Source organism: Amphiprion ocellaris, chromosome 24 (genome assembly GCF_022539595.1).
Source record: "Amphiprion ocellaris isolate individual 3 ecotype Okinawa chromosome 24, ASM2253959v1, whole genome shotgun sequence".
NCBI classification, from domain to species: Eukaryota; Metazoa; Chordata; class Actinopteri; family Pomacentridae; genus Amphiprion; species Amphiprion ocellaris.
The window spans coordinates 16645023-16665634 of record NC_072789.1 but is presented as its reverse complement, the minus strand read 5'-3'; the positions used below and the strand labels follow the sequence as shown (position 1 = coordinate 16665634).

Below are 20612 nucleotides of genomic sequence, written 5' to 3'. Positions count from 1 at the left end.
GTTATGGAGATTTATGGCAAGAAAAGTTCATAATGATGGAAAACATTTCAATAACAAGGATGATCTGAAAAATTAATTATTAAAGCATGGGACAGAATTGATGAGAAATTGCTGCTTTCTCTGATTCAGAGCCTAAAAGGTGCAGAAGTGACTTTGCATTATGGGAGACGATAAATTATTAAGTTCTGATCTTTTTGTTGCCATTTTTAATTATATTTAATCAAATTTGGCCTTCAAAGTAAATATAAAGGACTATATAGACTCTCAAACAAAAAATACATATTTTTAGTTGCGAAAAGACTCAAAAACAGTAAATTTGAAAATATATGATGTTCTATATTTAAATTTATACCTGTTCTTGTTTTTCTGTTCCATGTTGAGTAGAATAAAGCAGATGAATAATAAACAGCTGATATAATGTATGTTTGTAATGAAGAACTCAGAGTCAGGATTTTTAGCCACAGCCCTTTATTCTTCTCCATCACACACAAGATGAAGGAAGTTCTCATTTCATCACTAGAACAGGACTGAAACACTCAAATCAGGATCAAGTCTGGCTGCACAAAAACCTGATTTTCACTGGACAATAATGTGTGAAAGTTTGTCAGCAGTTTGTAGATTCACTTTACAAGGAATCATTTAGAAGGATTTCACAAAGAAACACATTTAATCCATGAATGTGGAAACATGTTTCTGAGGGACAGAGTCATGGAGAGACTCAACTATCTGTTCAACACTGTTTCTCTACCAGGAGGAGACTCTGGAGACTCAACTCAGCACAGAAACACTGAGGAACAAGACCTGGACCAGAACCTAAATCCAGGATAGAGAGGTTGAGTGAATGTGGTGTTGAAGGTGTGGAGGTGGATCAGAGAGTCAGAGGAGACTCTGTAGAAGGACAGAGTTCCAGCAGGAACGTCCACATAAACTGAAACTCTGTGAGAGACTGAGGAGGAACTGATGGATGTTTGACTCTTATTGTGATAGACATAGTAACCATGAAGATCAGAGCACTCCAGACTCCAGGACTGATCATTAGATCCAAACTCACAGTCATTACTGCTACCTTTCCTTCTGATTCTTCTGTAACTCACTGATACATAAACCTCTCCTCTCCACTCCACCTCCCAGTAACAGCGACCAGTCAGACCAGTTGTACACAGCAGCTGCCACCAGTATTTAAACCTGTCTGGATGATCAGGATACGACTGATCCTCCTCCACAAATGTCACCTTCCTGTTGTTGTCAGACAGTTTCAGTTTTCTGTTTACTGTGTTTGTGTCGACTGTGAGTTGACAGGAATCTGATGGAGAGAACAAACACAACACAGCTGCAGTTATTGATGGATCATGTGATCAGTATTAAACCTTTGATGATGACCTCAGAGATGTGACACTTTGAAGATGCTTGAATGTGCTGCTTTGTTTCCATCAATCCATTAAAACACACTTACACTTCCTCAGACCTGGTGTCAACCATCGGACTCCAGCAGGCGTCACCCTGAAAGGAGGAGGACGGTCAGAGCAGCAGCGACTCTTTCAGCAGCACACATGGACGTTACATGGCTCTCACACTGTTCCACTGATAAAGGACCAGTCCAACATGGAGACACAGACACCTGAATGCAGCATCTCTAAAGTCCTGTCCTGTGCTCGTCGTGTTCCAGCTCAGTTTACACTCATTATTCAGCTTTACTCATTTATGCTTCCTCTTTTCATGGAGCTAGGCTAACAATTTACCCTGCTTCCTGTCTTTGAGCTAAGCTAGGCTAACAGTTTACCCTGCTTCCTGTCTTTGAGCTAAGCTATGCTAACAGTTTACCCTGCTTCCTGTCTTTGAGCTAAGCTAGGCTAACAGTTTACCCTGCTTCCTGTCTTTGAGCTAAGCTAGGCTAACAGTTTACCCTGCTTCCTGTCTTTGAGCTAAGCTATGCTAACAGTTTACCCTGCTTCCTGTCTTTGTGCTAAGCTAGGCTAACAGTTTACCCTGCCTCCTGTCTTTGTGCTAAGCTAGGCTAACAGTTTACCCTGCTTCCTGTCTTTGAGCTAAGCTAGGCTAACAGTTTACCCTGCTTTCTGTCTTTGAGCTAAGCTATGCTAATAGTTTACCCTGCTTCCTGTCTTTGAGCTAAGCTAGGCTAACGGTTTACCCTGCTTCCTGTCTTTGAGCTAAGCTAGGCTAACAGTTTACCCTGCTTCCTGTCTTTGAGCTAAGCTAGGCTAACGGTTTACCCTGCTTCCTGTCTTTGAGCTAAGCTAGGCTAACAGTTTACCCTGCTTCCTGTCATTGAGCTAAGCTAGGTTAACAGTTACCCTGCTTCCTGTCTTTGAGCTAAGCTATGCTAACAGTTTACCCTGCTTCCTGTCTTTGAGCTAAGCTAGGCTAACAGTTTACCCTGCTTCCTGTCTTTGAGCTAAGCTAGGGTAACAGTTTACCCTGCTTCCTGTCTTTGAGCTAAGCTAGGCTAACGGTTTACCCTGCTTCCTGTCTTTGAGCTAAGCTAGGCTAACAGGTTCCCCTTCTCATCAGTCATGGTGCGTAGCTGAGCTAACAGTGTTCTTCTGCTTTTAATCTTCATTGTGAGCGAGGCTGATAATTTCCTGAGAGTTTCTGTCTGTCTGTCTGTCTGTCTGTACCTGAGAGTGTCTGTCTGTCTGTACCTGACAGTTTCCAGACTACAGTCTGGATCCTCCACTTTAGCTCTCAGCATCTTCTCTCCTGAGTCTCCTGGATGGTTGTAGCTCAGGTCCAGCTCTCTCAGATTTGAGGTCTTGAAGCTCAGAGCTGAGGCCAGAGAAGCACAGCCTTCCTCTGTGACCAGACAGCCTGACAGCCTGCACACACAAAACAACACAAACCTGACGCACAACACTTGGATGGATGTTTCTCACGCTTTCTTTTCTTCTTTGTCTTTCAGCTACATTTTGCTGCACATTTCATGCGTCTCAAGCAAATCAACAATCTCAACAATGATTAGTGGGATTTAATCATGGAAAAAATAAACCCTGACAAAGTCCTGCACAAGTTCAGTAAAAGCTCATTTGATGAATCCCATCAGCAGAAATGATTCTACTCAGGTTAGCTGTTTATCCACTGATAGAAATCACATCAGTTTCAAAGTGTGAGTCCTGACCTGAGAGCTTCCAGTTTACAGTGTGGACTCTCCAGTCCAGCAGAAAGACTCTCCACTCCTGAATCCTGCAGGTTGTTGTTAGTCAGGTCCAGCTCTGTCACACTGGAGGACTGGGAGCTGAGGACTGAGGACAGAGCTCCACAGCTTCTCTCTGACAGATTACAGTTACTCAGTCTGAAGAGACAAAGACAAGAAAAGAAGTAATACATTAAGTCCAGTATTTTCTGTCCTGTTGAAAAGAGCAGTGAATTTAACAACAAATACATCCCACTATGTCCAGAATACAGCAGTGCTGAGGACAGTCCTCTGCAACATTATTTAAATACGGAAATAATCCAAGTGTAGCACATTACAGTCATCAGATTAGCTCTTTGGTTCCATTTTCTCCTCCTGGTAGGATTCAGAACCACATTCCTAACTAAACTGTCCTCACTCCCAGACAATAAGAGCTCTGTCCTAACCTTGGTGAATTTAAACTCCTCTGTTAGACTGGATACTGGCATCTGAAGTATCCCTTTTCCATACAAAGCTACACTGCTTAAGCACCTGGGAACACCCAACCATTTCCTAATAGAAGAACTAACTAGCTGTTCCATTGTCTCTGCAATGGATAATGGAACTTCATAAATGGACATTGGCCTCATTAATCTAGGATATAAGCCAAACTGCAAGCACCACAACCTCAGTTTTCCTGGGATCCCTGATTTATCTATTCTATCCAGCCCTTCTGAAACATCCTTTTTAAATTGCACAACTTGTTTCTTATCATGGATGTCCACATTATACCACCTTCCTAAGCTCTTGACTGACTTCTCCCTAATAGTAGGAATTTCCTCACCATCTATGGAAAACTTCTTATCACTTAATTTCCCTCTATATATCAAAATACTCCTCGATTTACTCGGCTTGATCCTCATACTAGCGCATTTCAGATTCCTAGTTATTCTATCTAACAACCTCTTTCTTCATGACACTGTTGTAGTTATCAGTTTCATATCATCCATATAAGCTGTAACCGGTGGAAGATGCATTCCATTCTGCCGTCTCTCTCCACCTACGACCCACTTGGAAGCCCTAATAATTAACTCCATAGCCATTGTGAAAGCTAACGGCAAAACTTTACATCCTGCCATAATACCAACCTCCAATCTTTGCCAGCCTGTTGGAAAATCTCCTGTACTTGCACATAATCTGGTGTCCTGGAAATAGGCTTTCACCAGGTTACCAACCATCTCTGGCACTTTAAAGTAGTGAAAGGAACTCCAAATAAGGCTATGCGGCACCTAACCGAACACATTAGCCAGATCTAAAAACACAACATTCAAATCTTTCCTCTCCCTCTTAGCTGTCTGAATCTGATGTCAAATCATGCTATTCTATTCCAAGCATCCACAAAATTCCAGGATCCCTGCCTTCTGCACTGTAGAATCCATCAGACCATTCCTCACTAAGTAACTAACCAACCTCTGTGCTCCAATACTGAAGAAAATCTTTCCCTCTACATTTAGGAGAGAAATCATCCCAAACTGGCTGAGGTCTGATGACTCCTTCTCCATAGGGATGAAAACACCTCCTGCCCTACGCCATGCTCTTGGGATACTTTGTTTCTCCCAGACTATTCTCAGATGTCTCCACAGTATCCTTTAGATGCCAGGTGAACTCTTGTAGACCCTGTAGGGGACTCCATTAGGCCCTGGGGCTGACAAAGCCTTCGCAGGCCTGACCACCTCCACAACTTCTCTCCATCTCAGGAGGCTAACATCCATCTCCTGACCCATTTCGCCCAATGGTGGCATGTCAGATGGAAGACCTATGTTCCTATTCTCCTCTGAATCTGAATACGTCAACCTCAAATACTCTTCAACCTCTGACTGTGCTGCCTTAAGCTGCCCTCCTTCTTCCTGATTGAACATGCCCTTCACAAACTTAAAAGGGTTCCTAAAAAATGATAACATTCATTGCACATTCATTCTTCTTTCTCTTCTCCCCAAGGTGTCCTGCCCTTCTGAGTACTGCTAACCTGCTTCTTGGTTCCTCCTGCAACACATTAATTTCCTCCCTTTCTTCTTCTGATGCCTTCCTCCACTGCTTCCTTAACTGCCTCCTTTCCTTTACCAGTCTGTCTATTTCTCTTTGGCACCTAGACCTTCCTACCTGCACCCTCTCACCTCTGCTTTCAGCAATCACCCCAAATCTCTCTTGACCATAAGAGTAGATTAAGATGGTTTGAACTGAGGATCTCTTTAATCTCAGTGGAGACAGAAGGCAAAACTGCTTCAGTGGCTTTTTGGGCTCCAGTGCTGAAAAGGAATTGGACCTGAACCTCAAATGAGAATGTAAACAACAGTCCAACTGTCCACCAGCTGAACTGCACTGAGTTCATTCATTGAATAACATGAACATTCTACAGTTTCATTTATCAAACGCTTTTGTCTAAATCGATGAACATCTGAGAGGAGAAACAACACAAGCCAGGATCGAGTCAGGAGAAAACAGCCTGGAGAAGAGCCATAAAACAAGTTCAAGTGTGAACATGAGATGTTTGTTCTGGTGTTTTGTTTTGATCAACATCTGTCTGAAACATTCTATTTGTAAAACAGTGGAAACTAAAACAGAACCTGGAACCAAGACTTCACAGGTTCTTACAGGTTCTGCTTCTGTGGTGCAGGTTCCAGGTTGTTCAGTTCCTGTAGTGGAAGAGGCCTCATTAAGAGAAACTAGTGCTAAAGGTCAGTAACACAACTGATCTGAGTCATACAAATACAGAAAACCTCCCACCTCAGCTGTTCTGCTCATCATGAATAAAAACACATTTTAAATGGTCATCAGTTGAACAGGTTGATGAGTCCTGACCTGAGAGCTTCCAATTTACAGTGTGGACTCTCCAGTCCAGCAGAAAGACTCTCCACTCCTGAATCCTGCAGGTTGTTGTTAGTCAGGTCCAGCTCTGTCACACTGGAGGACTGGGAGCTGAGGACTGAGGACAGAGCTCCACAGCTTCTCTCTGACAGATTACAGCCACTCAGTCTGAAGAGACAAAAAGCAGATTATACTCATGAAACAGCAGCAAAATGAAAAAGTATCTTCAGTCTCCAACTACTTACACAACTTTCTTGGAGGCTTTGACCACTGGCAGCAGCCTCAGAAGAACCTCCTCTGAAGCAGAGTATTTCTTCAGGTCAAACACATCCAGAAGTTCTCCTGATGACAGTAAGATGAAGACCAGAGCTGACCACTGAGCAGGAGACAGTTCATCTGTGGACAGACGTCCTGATCTCAAGGACTGTTGGACCTCTTCCACTAGAGAAACATCCTTCAGTTCATTCAGACAGTGGAACAGATTGATGCTTCTCTCTACAGACACATCCTCACTGATCTTCTCCTTGATGTACTTGACTGTTTTCTGATTGGTCTGTGAGCTGCTTGTTGTCTGTGTCAGCAGGCCTGGTAGGAGATTCTGATTGGTCGGCAGTGACAGACCCAGGAGGAAGCGCAGGAACAAGTCCAGGTGTCCGTTTGGACTCTGTAAGGCCTCGTCCACAGCTCTCTGGTGGAGACGTTTTAGTTCAGGTTTCTTCAGAAATACTTTCAGCTTCTTGAAGGTTGTTTGTTGTTCTTCCAGCAGGTTGATTCCAGAGTTGATGAAGGTCAGATGGACATGAAGAGCAGCCAGAAACTCCTGAACACTCAGATGGACGAAGCTGAACATCTTGTCTTCCTGTTTCCGTCTTCGCTCTGCTTTGAAGATCTCTGTGAACACTCCTGAGTACACTGAGGCTTCACTCACATCGATGCCACTTTCTCTCAGATCTTTCTCATAGAAGATCAGGTTGCCCTTTTGCAGCTGTTCAAAAGCCAGTTTAGCTAATGACTTAATGTACTGAATGCACTTCTCTGGACCGTACTTCTCTTTTGTGTGATCAATCTGAAATCTTAGAAACTCTATGTACATCTCAGTCAGGGTTCTGGGCAGATCTCCTCCCTCTCTGGTTTCCAGCAGCTCCTCCAGAACTGTAGCAGTGATCCAGCAGAACACTGGGATGTGGCACATGATGTGGAGGCTTTGTGATGTCTTCATGTGGGAGATGATGATGCTGCTGGTCTGCTCCTTGAATCTCTTCCTGAAGTACTCCTCCTTCTGTGGGTTGGTGAACCCTCTGACCTCTGTTGTAGTGTTCACAAGGTTTTGAGGGATCTGATTGGCTGCTGCAGGTCGTGTGGTTATCCAGAGGCGAGCTGAGCGTAACAGGTTTCCACTGATCAGTTCCCTCAGTAGGACTTCTATTTTAGTTGACTTTGTTACATCCAGGGAGCGAATGTTGTTGACCTCAAAGTCCAGATGAAGGCGACTCTCGTCCAGTCCATCAAACACAAACAGCAGTTTGAATCTGCTCTTCTTGTAGCTGCTGTTTCCTGATGACTGCAGAGCTGTAAAGATGTAATTCAGAGCCTCCACTGTGATGTCTTTAGTTTCAGGGATACAGAAATGAATGAGCTCTGCCAAACCAAACTCTTTTCCCTGCAGTGAATTCAGGGCACGGAAAGTGAACGGGAAAATAAGATGCACATCTTGATTGGTTCTTTCTTCGGCCCAGTCCAACACAAACTTGTGCACGAGGAATGTTTTTCCAATCCCTGCGATCCCATTGGTCAGCACTGTTCTGATGGGTATGTCTTTTCCAGAAGGATGCTTGAAAATGTCTCTGGGTTGGATCTGTGTCTCTGTGTCTGATGGCTTCCACACCTTGTCAATCTGTAGGACCTCATGCTGTGTGTTGACGTGCACGTCCCGGCCAGCTGTGATGTACAGCTCTGTGTAGATATCAACCAGACGCTCCTCATCTACTGCCCACCCCTCTGTTGTAACCTTAAACGTGTCCTGGAAGTTTGACTGAAGCTTCTGTTGGTAATATCTGATGGAACGTGGTTCTGGTACCGGAACAGTCTCATCTGTGTCAAACATGAAGGGAACAGTGTGAGGTGTGTGTCTACAGAAACCTCTGTTGTTGTTGTTGGAAAAACACAAGCAACAAAGCAACTAAAAAGAGATTGGACTTTTAATTAGCCACCTATAACATCTGATGGTAATAAAAAGTTGGGCAAATGCGTGTGTGAGATTTTTCTAAACTTATTCCTGGGAGTTTCATCCTAAACTCTACACATAATGCAGCAACTTACCCTGATCATTTGGAGGAAAGTGACAGAAAAAACTGACTGAAAGGGCAACTCAGCTAAAGGGCTACCCAGATGTTAACTATGGAGGCAGTCAGAAGGTAGGTGGGTTACCTGAAGTCCAGATTAAGCTGTTCTTAGATTTCCTATTAGGGAAAGACCCTTTAGACAATAGAACCTAAAAACAGAGTGCTGGACCAGCAGCCCTGTTCTGGGCTCACTGGGGCCTTTATCAAAGTACATTACCAGTCAAAACTTTTAAAACGCCCCAATTTTTCCAGTTTTTCATTGAAATTCAAGTAGTTCAAGTCCAATGAATAGCTTGAAATTGTACAAAGGTAAGTGGTGAACTGCCAGAGGTTAAAAAAAAAGGTAAGGTTACCCAAAACTGAAAAATAATGTACATTTCAGAATTACACAAAAAGGCCTTTTTCAGGGATCAGAAATGGTTTAACAACTTAAAGCTGTTCTGCAGCAATGGAGGTTGATCAAGCCTTGAAAGTTGGTGCTACCAAATCCTACAGGTGTCCCAACTTTTCTAGATTACTTCCAACCCCCTCTGTCTGCATAAAGTAGTGTTGGAACACACTGTGGAACCCTCCAGAGCATTATTTGAACAGTATTGTACTGCAGAAAATAGCGTGTTGCTATAAAAAAAGGAGAGGAAAAGCAATTAACAATAGAAGAGAGACAGACCATCATAACACTTAAAATGTAGGTCTTTCCTATAGAGAAACTGAAGACAGTCAAGGTGTCAGTGAGTACAGTTTTCTTCACCATCAAAGGCTCTCAGAAATTAGCTTAAAATGAACACCAGTTTAGAAAGTTGGATTTGAGGATCACCAGCCATAAAACTGACCGTTATGCTACAGCTACACTACAACCTGCTGCCTCATGCAACTCCATAGTCAACCACTGTTCTGTGTTGTACAAAACAACCTGCTGGAACTCAGCTTCCATTTCAGGCATGAGGAACTGCTGCCATCTTTCTTTACAGACCAAAGAATCCATCAGTTTTACCTTCAGTGTGAGGAAGAGGAGGCTGAGTCTGAGAGGAGGAAGGTTCTCTGTTCTCTGAAGTCTCCCCAACATCACTGACATGAACTGACAGACAGACAGAGATCACATGTTATATTCTCCACTGCTTACTGCTTTCATTTATTTCAGTTACAACAGACTTAGAACTGACTTCATGTTGACATTTATTGATGAGTTTATGGTGTTGATTAACTCTGGTTTTCTGACACCAAACTGCTCCTTCAAAGTAAAACCTGATGTTCCTCTGACATTAGTCTGGCATATCCAGACCATTCTGAAGAACAGAGTGTTCTGGCTTCACCTCATTATCATTCTGCTATAGAGGGAAGAAGGGCTGTCTTTTTAAAGCAGCCACAGTCATCCAGGGTGGAGCTAAGCCCAGGATGCAGCAACAGTGTCCCCTTAAAACAGTCAGCCAACATGGCTGCCTTATTGCTCCATCCAAACCCTCTGAAGACTTGACATTTCCAGTGTGGTAGGTCACTGGGAGGTTGTTGATGGTTTAAAAGTATAACATAATGTTACATAGTACTACATACTAACATGCCAGATGGTACGCACAGAAAAAGATGTAGTACGTCCCAGTACATATTATGTAAATGTAGTATGTCAGAAATACCCAGATGTCCGACCACATTCAAACTGATTTTATAGAATGCAAACTAACATGTTTTTCTGGCCATTCTGACCCACATTCTGTGAACAGTCATAGTACTTAACAGTGTGTCATGGAAATAGAAATAAGTTTGAGCTGCTGAGAGCTCACAGTCAGATGACACCACATTACTACAGACTGGGATAGTCAGAGTTTAAGGCACCATATTATGAAGTAGTATGTTCTAATTGGATGCACACTGCAGGACACATTGAATACTTTGTGAGGACAACTGTAGCATGTATTTAAATTTAAAGGTTTGTGATTTGGAATGCAGCTGCTTCAACAACATTGTTCTGCCCTTACTGAGAGCTGATTGGTCAGCTTCCCTCTGGTTGTAAACTGCAGGATCACTCCCAGCTAAACAGCATGAATGAAGAATCTTCAGAAACTGTCTGATCGACTCATAATGTGGTGAGGACAGGTGGGACATGCTTTGCTTCCACAGAAGGTCAGCTCATACAGAACTAATTTTGGTGTTCTATCAAAGTTTAAACAGCAGGGGGCAGCATTCAGTCAGTAGGTTGATCAGTAGATTTTACAGAGGAACTGACCTTACATGTGGACTCAGGAAAAACTGACAGAACCTGAACTCTATCAAACTGTAGCAGCACCATCATGCATCTTTCTGACTGTAATGATATCATGTTGTTCTTGTCTTGTGACTGACCTTCTGGTCCTGAGCTGCTGGCAGGAAACCTCTGCAGCAGATCATTCCTGGAGATCTTCTCTAAAACCACCCTGGTCACCTGCACAGCTCTCTGAAGTCCATAAGTCTCCACCATCACATCCACAGTTTTACACCTGTCTAGTGTCTGTAGTCGGCTCTTTGTGATGGCTGGGAGGCCTTGAACATTGTTGGGTTTCTGCAGGAACCACTGGAATTTAGACAGCTGATCATCATCCAGATCATCCAGGATGTTCAAGAGCACCTCTGATGTCATCGTGTCTCCCTGATAAAGTCAAAGAATATGTCAGCAGTTAATGAACAGTTGTGTTGTTGGTGTGGTGGAGGTTGTTGTGTAGCAGCAGGACTGCAGTTAATCCTACAGGATCACTGACAGCAACACTGAGGGGAACCAGCAGGGGGCGCTCACTGCTGTCTGTTAAATATTACTCATGGAAGTCACTCTGCAGTCACTGGACCACAACACAAAGATGATCCCACATTATTACACTTTGACCAACAGAGGCTCCAAATAAACATGAACTCTGATCCTTCACAGAACAAGTCCAGGATCAGAGTCAGACTGGAGTCCAGGATCAGAGCCTCATATCAGGGTTTTATACTTTTATACTGAGTCTGTTCAGAGTCCAGACCAAACACTGACTGCTACTAAACAGCTCATTGCTGCAAGAAATGTCTCTCATGGACTAGTAGAATGAAAAACTTAGCTGGGAGATTTCTAGCCAGGATATAGATCAATAATATCCGGCCTCATTGCCAGTAAATCACCAGGTTCTGATGGATTCCCACCAGAATGCTACAAACTGATGACACAACCTTTGGTTCTATTGCTTCAAACCTGTTTTAATCCTGTTCTGACAGGAGGCTCCCCTCCCTCTAGGAAGGAGGCCTTCATCTCTGGAAGACTAAAAGAAGGAAAAGATCAGCTGGAGTGTAAATCATATCAGCCAATCAGTGTTTTCAACATCCATTATAAACTGTATGCATCAATTCTGTCTGAGAGGTTGGAAAAAATCCTCCTGTTTCTGATAGACGAGGATCAAACTGGGTTTATAGCAAACAGGCAGACGCAGCACAATATTGGTAAAGTCTCCACATCACTGACTCTAGAAACAAAGGCAGAAAGAGTGAAATCCTCTCAGCTGAGATGTTAAGAAGGCGTCCCACTCTGTTGGCTGGAATTTCTCTACCAAGTAAAGGCTGGATTTGGGTTCACTAGTAAATTTATACAACCATTAAAACAATCCACTCATCTCCCACCACCAGGATCTAAATAAAGGGGAATTTGTCCAACTCTAGAGCCCTGCAAAGAGGATGCAGACAGAGCTGCCCACTTAGTCCTGCCCTCTTTAACCCTTTAGAGAACCTCTGGACCAAACCATCAGACAGCAAATGTTATTATTTTATTGAGGTCAGCCTGAGGCACACCTGAGCAATAATCCTGCTGTCTAATCAGCATCTGGATCTGCCTGAAATGTATGTGGATCCATGAGAGACATTTACTGCAGTAATGAGCTGTTTAGTAGCAGTCAGTGTTTGGTCTGGACTCTGAACAGACTCAGTATAAAAGTATAAAACCCTGATATGAGGCTCTGATCCTGGACCAGATAGAAAATCATTAACCTGAAGAAAGACATTCTGGTGGCAGATATTGTTCAGAAAACAAAATGAGTTGACAGTAAAGCTGAAGTTCCCTCCATAAACTCAGATCCTGCTTGGTAGTCCAGACCTCAGAGCTGATTCATGGTTCAGCCTCCATTTTACTCCGAACTAAAATAGAAACTTAACACTTTTGTTTTCGCTCCCATTTTTCATGAGTTGAGCTCAAAGATCTCAGACTTTTTCTATGAACATAAAAGGTCTGTTTCTCTCCAATATTGTCCACAGATGTGTCTAAATGTGTGTCAGTGAGAACTTCTCCTCTGTCCAGATAATCCATCCTCCTCACAGGTGTGGCAGATCCAGATGCTGATTAGACAGCAGGATTATTGCTCAGGTGTGCCTCAGACTGGCCTCAATAAAAGGACACTGTGAAATGTGCACTTTAACTGTACTGGGGGGTCAGAAAACCAGTCAGTATCTGGTGGGACCATTAGCCTCCCAGTGCAACACATCTGCTTGGCATAGAGCTGATCAGGTGATCAGCTGATTGTGGAAAAGCTGGTGTGGTGGGGGGGCAGCGATCGCCTGAAACGGACCAAAAACACCATGAAGTGGTCGAGACACCATGGAGGAAATAAAATAGTGGAAATAAAGTACATTAATGTGTACAGTACCGTTACACACTGGTAATAGTACTGTTTAATGCATGTAATAGTACTACTACATGCAGAGTATAAGGATTCAAAATACTGTACTATTATACTATTATACTGCAGTATAAATATACACACAAACTGTATGCATCTGTTAAAATGTAATGAAAATACTCTCATTATTCATGTACTCTGTATATCCACTAGCAGTCAACAGTTTGGACCTTGAAGATTAACACTGAAGACATCCAAACTATAAAAGAACACATATGGAACTATGTTGTAAACAGAAAAGTGTTAATATTCAGTATTAATCTACAATGTAGAAAATAACACAAATAAATAAAAAGCATTGAATGAGAAGGAGTGTAAGAGTACTGATATACATGTACTCTGTGTACTGATATACATGTACTCTGTGTACTGATATACATGTACTCTGTGTACTGATATACATGTACTCTGTGTACTGACATACATGTACTAATAACACACAGCAGCTCACACACACTTTCTACCTTCACCTGCACAGGAAACAAACATCATTGATCCACTCAAATCCTCCTGGAAAAGATCAGCTGCTGCACTTCTACTATCAGTCCAGCAGATGGAGTCATGGAGCTGCAGAGACTCACCCACAAACCCAAAGTCAAAAAGACACCGTGCAGTTTGGATTGAGAACAAACAAAGAAACATCAGCAGCTCATCAAACTGACTCAAGTCAATCAATAATCTCATAGAAATATTGACTGATTGCAGTCAATCAATAACCTAATAATCATATTGATCCATGTTTAAACAGCAGTCATCCAAAGTTCGTGCTGAAATAAGAAGTGAACATGTAGAAACATCACAGAGCAGAAACAAACAGCAACATTACTGAAGTTAAAGCAGCAAACAAAGCAAACTTACACTTTATTCAAAGCGCTGAAGAAGAAGAAGAAAGTTTCCAGTCCACTCCTGGACGCTCAGACAGGTGATCTGTTTCCTGGAAACAGTCAGGACTCCACCTATGAGGAAGCAGCAGGCAGACTTTCACAATAAGAGCACATTTTACAGGCTGATTCCCACTCATTTCATGTGACGGATTATTTCAACATTCAACCTTTTTCCTGTTAAAGACCAACAAATGCACTGAGTCTAATTAAAACCTGACTGAAGGAGCAGCAGAGTCACAAACTGCAGCTTCTGATCAACACACTGCTTCCTCCAGCAGCCACAAACTGACCGTCCACCACTTTCACTCTGATTTCTAACCACTGATTCAGGATCTGGAATGTTGGACAAGCAGATGGAATCAGTTCTGATTATGGGGGAGTTGGAATATGAAGAAAAACTAAGGAGTCATTTAAAGTTTCATCTCTGAGCCTCAAACCCCCAGTCAGAGCAGGTTTTCATGTTTGAAAACTACATTCTACATGAGACAAACTGAGACAAAACTACAATTAGTCAAACTGAGAGACAAAACTATTAAAATGAGACACACATTTACAGAAATAAAGCTGAAAATGACAAAAAAAAAATAGACATATAAAACACATACTGACAGTAAAGACAGAAATTATGACTCAAAATGGTAAAAAATTACTCAAATTCAGACCATAAAAATGATAGAAATCAGACAAATTGTGATCCAAAACTAAAAAACCTAGACAAATTAAGACACAAAATTACAAAAATAAGAGAAATTATGACTCAAACTGACACAAAGGTGACACAAAATGGCAAAAATGAGAGAAATTAAAGCAGAAAAACTACAAAAATTAGGCAAACTAAGGCCAAAACTATAGAAAAAGACTGAAAATGACAGAAATTGAAAGAATGAGAACATAAAATGACACAAAGGAGACATAGAATGGTAAAAATGAGACAAATTAAGGCACAAAATGAAAAGAAATTAGACAAATTAAGACAAAATGATAAAAAAAAAATTAAGACACAAAACAACATAAATGGGACACAAAACAAAAAAAGTGAGAAATTACAGCACAAAATGCCAAAAACGCGAGAAATCAAGACAGAAAAACCACAACTCTGAACACAACCTGGACCAGGTTAGCTCCACAGCATCAGTTACCATGGAGATATAGCTCCACAGCATCAGTTACCATGGACATATAGCTCCACAGCATCAGTTACCATGGAGATATAGCTCCACAGCATCAGTTACCATGGAGATATAGCTCCACAGCATCAGTTACCATGGAGATGTAGCTCCACAGCATCAGTTACCATGGAGATATAGCTCCACAGCATCAGTTACCATGGAGATATAGCTCCACAGCATCAGTTACCATGGAGATATAGCTCCACAGCATCAGTTACCATGGAGATATAGCTCCACAGCATCAGTTACCATGGAGATATAGCTCCACAGCATCAGTTACCATGGAGATATCGCTCCACAGCATCAGTTACCATGGAGATCTAGCTCCACAGCATCAGTTACCATGGAGATCTAGTCAGGTACAAAGAGACACACCTTCATGATCCTGAAAACTCCGAGTTTGGACTCTACATACCTGCTGAGCCACTAATCTGGCTTCATAGTGCAGAACTCTGGGCTAACTGTGAACAGGAGACCCACCCCTACAGCTATGCTAACTCCAGCTAAAGCTAACTAGCTGTTTCACCCCGAGGCTTCATGCAGTTAGTGGTGGGGTACATATGCAGTCAGAACCAGAGGGAACTAGCTGCCAAGCCTAACAGGAGACAGGTAGAATCCAAAGAGACGTCACCAAACCCCAGACAACGGACACAACAACAAGACAAACAGCTGAACTACTGGAAACACAAACCAGGGACTAAACGGACAACTTTTTAGTCCCATGAAGGAGCGAACATGGAGCTGTGGAGCCTCATTTCTGCTGCTGGAACTAAACTAACAGCAGCTGGAAACAGGGGTCCATCTACTTTTTGACATGTTTCAGATGAAGTTCTAGTCATTTTATTCAGATTTGTAGTCATTTTTTGACCATTTTAACTCTTCATGAACTAATTTTAAGTAAATTTGAACAGTTTAAGTCATTTTTTACACAAATTTTATGTAATTTTGGACAAACTTTGAGAATTTTGGACATATTTTAACTAGTTTTAACTAATTTGAGCTATTTTAAACAAATCTTGAATTATTTTGAGTAATTTTGGATGAATTTTAAACTAATTTCAGGTGACATTCAGTCAGTTTAAAGTCATTTTGGACAAATTTTGAGTAATTTTAGGCAATTTCTTACACATTCCAGATCACGTTCAGACAATTCTAAATATTTTTTGACAAATATCTCTGAAGAACTTTCTAATGTGCTGCTTTATAAAGACACGAAGCACGGAAACTAAAACTGTGTCTTAAAACAATAAAGCAGGACCTTCATTAGTGGATCACTGGAACCAAAATGAGCCGAAACTCAACATTTCTTCTGTATTTTTATGAAACCAATCAGTTTTCAGTTTTTAATGTCTTTTTTAGGATGTGTTTAGTATTCTGGCTGTGACTGAACTAAAAGAAATTCCACTTGAAGACCTCAGAGGGATTCTTAATGCAGTATTTCACAAATGCATGGGGAGTCCCAAAACTTTTCTCCACCTCTGTTTGGTCCACAATATGTTCTAGTTCTATGTGTGTTGTTGAAAAATCACATGTTCAAAGCATTTTCATCCTACAACTGTTGCACTGAAGTTCTGCTGATAAGAACAACTCATGTTTAGAACTGAGAACAAATACAAATGATATTTACTGATAAAACACATTGATTTCAGCATCAGTTTGATAACTGCTGCTGGTTGGAAACACCCCAACATGTCTGAAGATTTGGTTTTAGGGAATAAAGATTGATTTAATGTTTTAATTGTGTCACAACAACGTTGTTTTTGAGTTAAAATACGACGAATGATTCAATCAGTTTTATGTTCTATAGATATAGAAAAGATAAAAACCAGTTTAAAGTGTCTTTTACTCACATTCAGACGGAGAAAACAAGCTGCAACATGAAGACGGTAAAAGACGGAACTAACTTGAGGAACAGGAAGTGGCCGTGACGTCACTGTTGTCAGGGCAACGAAGCAGGAAACATTTCTACATGATCTGACAACAGCACTTCACAGAGGGAACTAGCTGCCAAACCTAACAGGAGACGCTACTCCAATCCAAAGAGACGTCACCAAACCCCAGACAACGGACACAACTACAAGACAAACAGCTGAACTACTGGAAACACAAACCAGGGACTAAACACACCTCTCACAAGCACAATCAACATCATGCACACACCTGACATTTCCTCTCATTCACTGATTGGCTGAAGGATCCAAAAGCAGAAACCCTGCCAGCTAAAGCAGATCAAGCAGTTTTCTAACAAGCGATCCGTCTGGAACATGAAGCAGAGCAAGAAAACAACACAAAACACATCACACACAACATCAGCTCCAGCTGGATCAGTGCTCTGCTCTGATTTTGGGGGAGTTTAATGACTGGAATGATCCATGAACCAGATCCGGGGCTCTTCAGAAAACACTGGGGGCTACAGCTTGGGATGTCCGGCTCTAATGACGCCACTGAGTCCAAACAACAAACTGAGTCTCACTAAACAGCACATTTCAGTCACCAGTTTGGTGTTGAGGATAAAACAGGATCACATGAAATGTCCAGTCCTCAGTCTGATGGGACGTCTGTGTCCTCTGGAAGAAAACTTCTCTCTGTCTGCACACTTGCTTTGAAAGACACTGAGCCTCATATTTGTGTTTGTTGGTGATGAAGGAGGAACCTCAGAGACTGCAATCAATCAAAGTTCTACTTACTCAGCTTCTTCCCACCAGTACAGATCTCTGCTGTCTGGGTTTGAGCAGAAACATAGAAAATCCTGGGCTGCTTCTCCGTCACTGGTCCTCTGTGTCTGCAGGCTGCCGTCACTCTGAAACACATCAGAGAATCTGTTTGAGGTGTGGATCAGAGAATCATTGACAGAGTAACAGAGCTATAAAACATACCAGGAACAGACTGTTGTCAGGTCATGCAGATAAGAAACAGGAACAAAGGTCAGAACACGACGACTGATGGAAAGACAGCTGGTATAGATGCAGATGCATGATGGAGGAACAGGAAACAGGGATGTTCCAGTACCACAACTGCTACATAAAGTTAAGTATATTGACATCAAACAGTGAATATCCAGATTCAAATTCAGATTCCTTATTGTCATTGCATAATACAACGAAATTCAAAACACCAGTAAAACGGGTCTCAAAAAATATATTCCTGCAACTAAGAACTGCTTTACAGAGTGCTGAGTCAGAATATAATCTGTGTGTCAGTGGGTCAAAATCACTATAAAGTACCTTTTGGTGTCCTCATCAGCATCACTAAGTTATCATTAACACATTACAAAAAAATGAAAAGCTTGGCTGTTATTACAAATGTTCATACAATGACACACAAATCAGTACAAGGACAAGTTTCTGAAAATTTCTTTTGCAATTTTATACCATTTTCTACGGTTGTGTATCTGCTTTTGCTACGTTCCACATGCTAATCTGCTAACTTCTAGCAGTGTAATAAGACATTAAATGACAAAACCAAAATACTTTTTAAATGATCTTATTGTTATTTCCAAGCTCTTGGGTAAATGTCATTTTGGCTTTTTTCACTTTTTATAATTCTATTTAATACTTTGTCCATGTCCCTAAAATTGCCGTCCACCCTGTGATGTCAGTGTCCACTCTGTCATTTTTCTGTTTTATGAAAATAAACAAGTTAGTTAAACCTTTTCACATTTTCCTTATAAACCAATCACTGCCAAATAATACTGTTTGAAACACGGGTCAGATTGCTGTTTTTCGAGATTTTATTTTGAAAAGAAAACAGAATTCTCACAGATTCTTTGAAACACAAACTATTTGCAGTTATTTCATTATTTTCAAAAGACTTTTTTATCAGCTGAAATGTATTATTGAGAAAAGGACAAAAGAGCTTTCTGAAAATGTACATAATATAATCACTGTGTTATAAAACTGGATTTATTTGCTTTTGACTTTGTCCTCGACAGATTGGACATATTTTATGATTTGCTCATATCTTATCTGCCTGCAGTAAATTCATAAAAACTGTGGGACCTTGATGAACATGCATTTCCAACAGTCTAAGGTCAACTTTAATCAAGGGATTGAAACTGAGTGAAACATTTTGACTTTTTGGGGCAGAAACCATCATGATGCCTTAAAATCACTTTGTGCTGATACTGACCTCAGTGGTTTTACAGATTCTTCTTTGTGTCACAGTCACACTTTGATGCTGTCTCATGTGGAGACGCTCAATCACATGTTTTTAATCTATTACACAGTGAATAATAAGCTCAAGCTTGACTTGAAACTCTATCACAAATTAAATGACGTCTGCAAGAAAAACTGCAACTTACCAGAAACTGTTCAGCCCTAAGAACAATAAACCAATAAGTTTATCCATCAGAGCTGCTGATGTGATGCAGCAGCATCCAGGACCCTCTACCTCCACTGGATATGAATGAATGAGCATTTAATGAGTTCATTAAAGATATCTCTTGGCCTTGGACATAACAGCAGCTTCCTGTTGCAGCTAATGAGCCAGAAATCCTGCATTACAACACAACAACATGAGCAGCAGCTGAGCTTCAACCTCCAGCCTCTGAGGAGCTGCACAGACGTCCTGGACCTGAGGCCTCCTCTGCAACAAGAAAGTCCAAACTTCTTCCTTCTGGCTTTAAGCTGATTGATCACAGAACATGTTCTTCAGTTTGTCAATGCAACAATCCCTAGAAACAAGCCAGAAGCCTTCACGAAGCCTCATATCTGTCCAGGACATTAAAGCAGCGTTCATGCTCAGAAAACTATCTGTCCTCCTCCATGCAGCAGCACCTGCTACCTGAGAGGAAGTTCCTGCTACACTGTTAGAAACAAAGCACAAAGTCGCCACCTGCTGGAGCAGCTGGTGTCCTGCAGCTTCTTCACCTCAGAAAGACTCTGACAGCGTTCATTCTTTCCACTCTGACAGCTCACACTTCTTCACACAGGAACATGGACATTGATGTGACATAAAGCTGAGCTGAATCTCTACATGTGTTTGATCATTTCTTTGAAAAGACGTTTAAAATGAGTCCCTCACACTGAACACAGTTACAACATTTACACACAGATTACCTGTTCACAGCAACAGGCTGGTCGTCTTTAAAGGAGAGAAGAATATAGTTTGACTTGAATCCCCTAAAGGACACACAGCTGGATTCAGGCCCAGGTCCAGGTCCAGGTCCAGGTCCAGGTCCAGAACCAGGTCCAGGTCCAGGTCCAGGTCCATGTGCAGGTCCAGGTCCAGGTCCATGTTCAGGTCCATGTCCAGGTCTGAGTCTCTGATGGATCCTGATAGAAGTTCATAAAGTCTCACATGTTTAATAAAGGCTCTACATGAAACACACATGATATATTTGTAGACAGTTTAATACTGAAGTCAACTAGAGACAGACCAATTATCAGTTTGACCAGGTGTCAGATCTGATATTCAGCATTTTTCCAATTATCTGTATTGTTCTTCTATAAAAACGGTTCCTGATCAGATCAATGTGTTTAAAATACTTTGTCTCTGCTGCAGCTGCCTCTATCTGTAGTCACTCTGTGATCTCCAGCAGCATCTCACCAAACACCATCTGATCA

The 20612-nt window shown here is 41.6% G+C and overlaps 2 protein-coding genes across 2 annotated transcripts in view; both read right to left on the bottom strand.

The window, feature by feature from the left end:
* The window catches only part of LOC129348273 (transcription activator BRG1-like), a 38748-nt gene extending 18675 nt beyond the window's left edge, over positions 1-20073 (bottom strand). The window contains exons 1-4 of the transcript XR_008600768.1: positions 19349-20073; positions 17736-17848; positions 13854-13951; positions 10500-10951 (exon numbers count right to left, since the gene is read on the bottom strand). The gene's annotated coding sequence lies outside the window, so the exon portion shown is untranslated. Of the gene's footprint in view, positions 10952-13853; positions 13952-17735; positions 17849-19348 lie in introns of the transcript that reaches the window.
* LOC118469091 (protein NLRC3-like) lies at positions 452-9196 on the bottom strand. The gene is given in 8 exon segments (XM_055008370.1): positions 452-1303; positions 1454-1500; positions 2661-2834; positions 3134-3357; positions 5479-5537; positions 5741-5784; positions 5969-6160; positions 6238-9196. Coding segments are annotated over 8 exon segments (3129 nt in total). The 5' UTR covers positions 8097-9196; the 3' UTR covers positions 452-773.
* Positions 20074-20612: the final 539 nt, after the last annotated feature.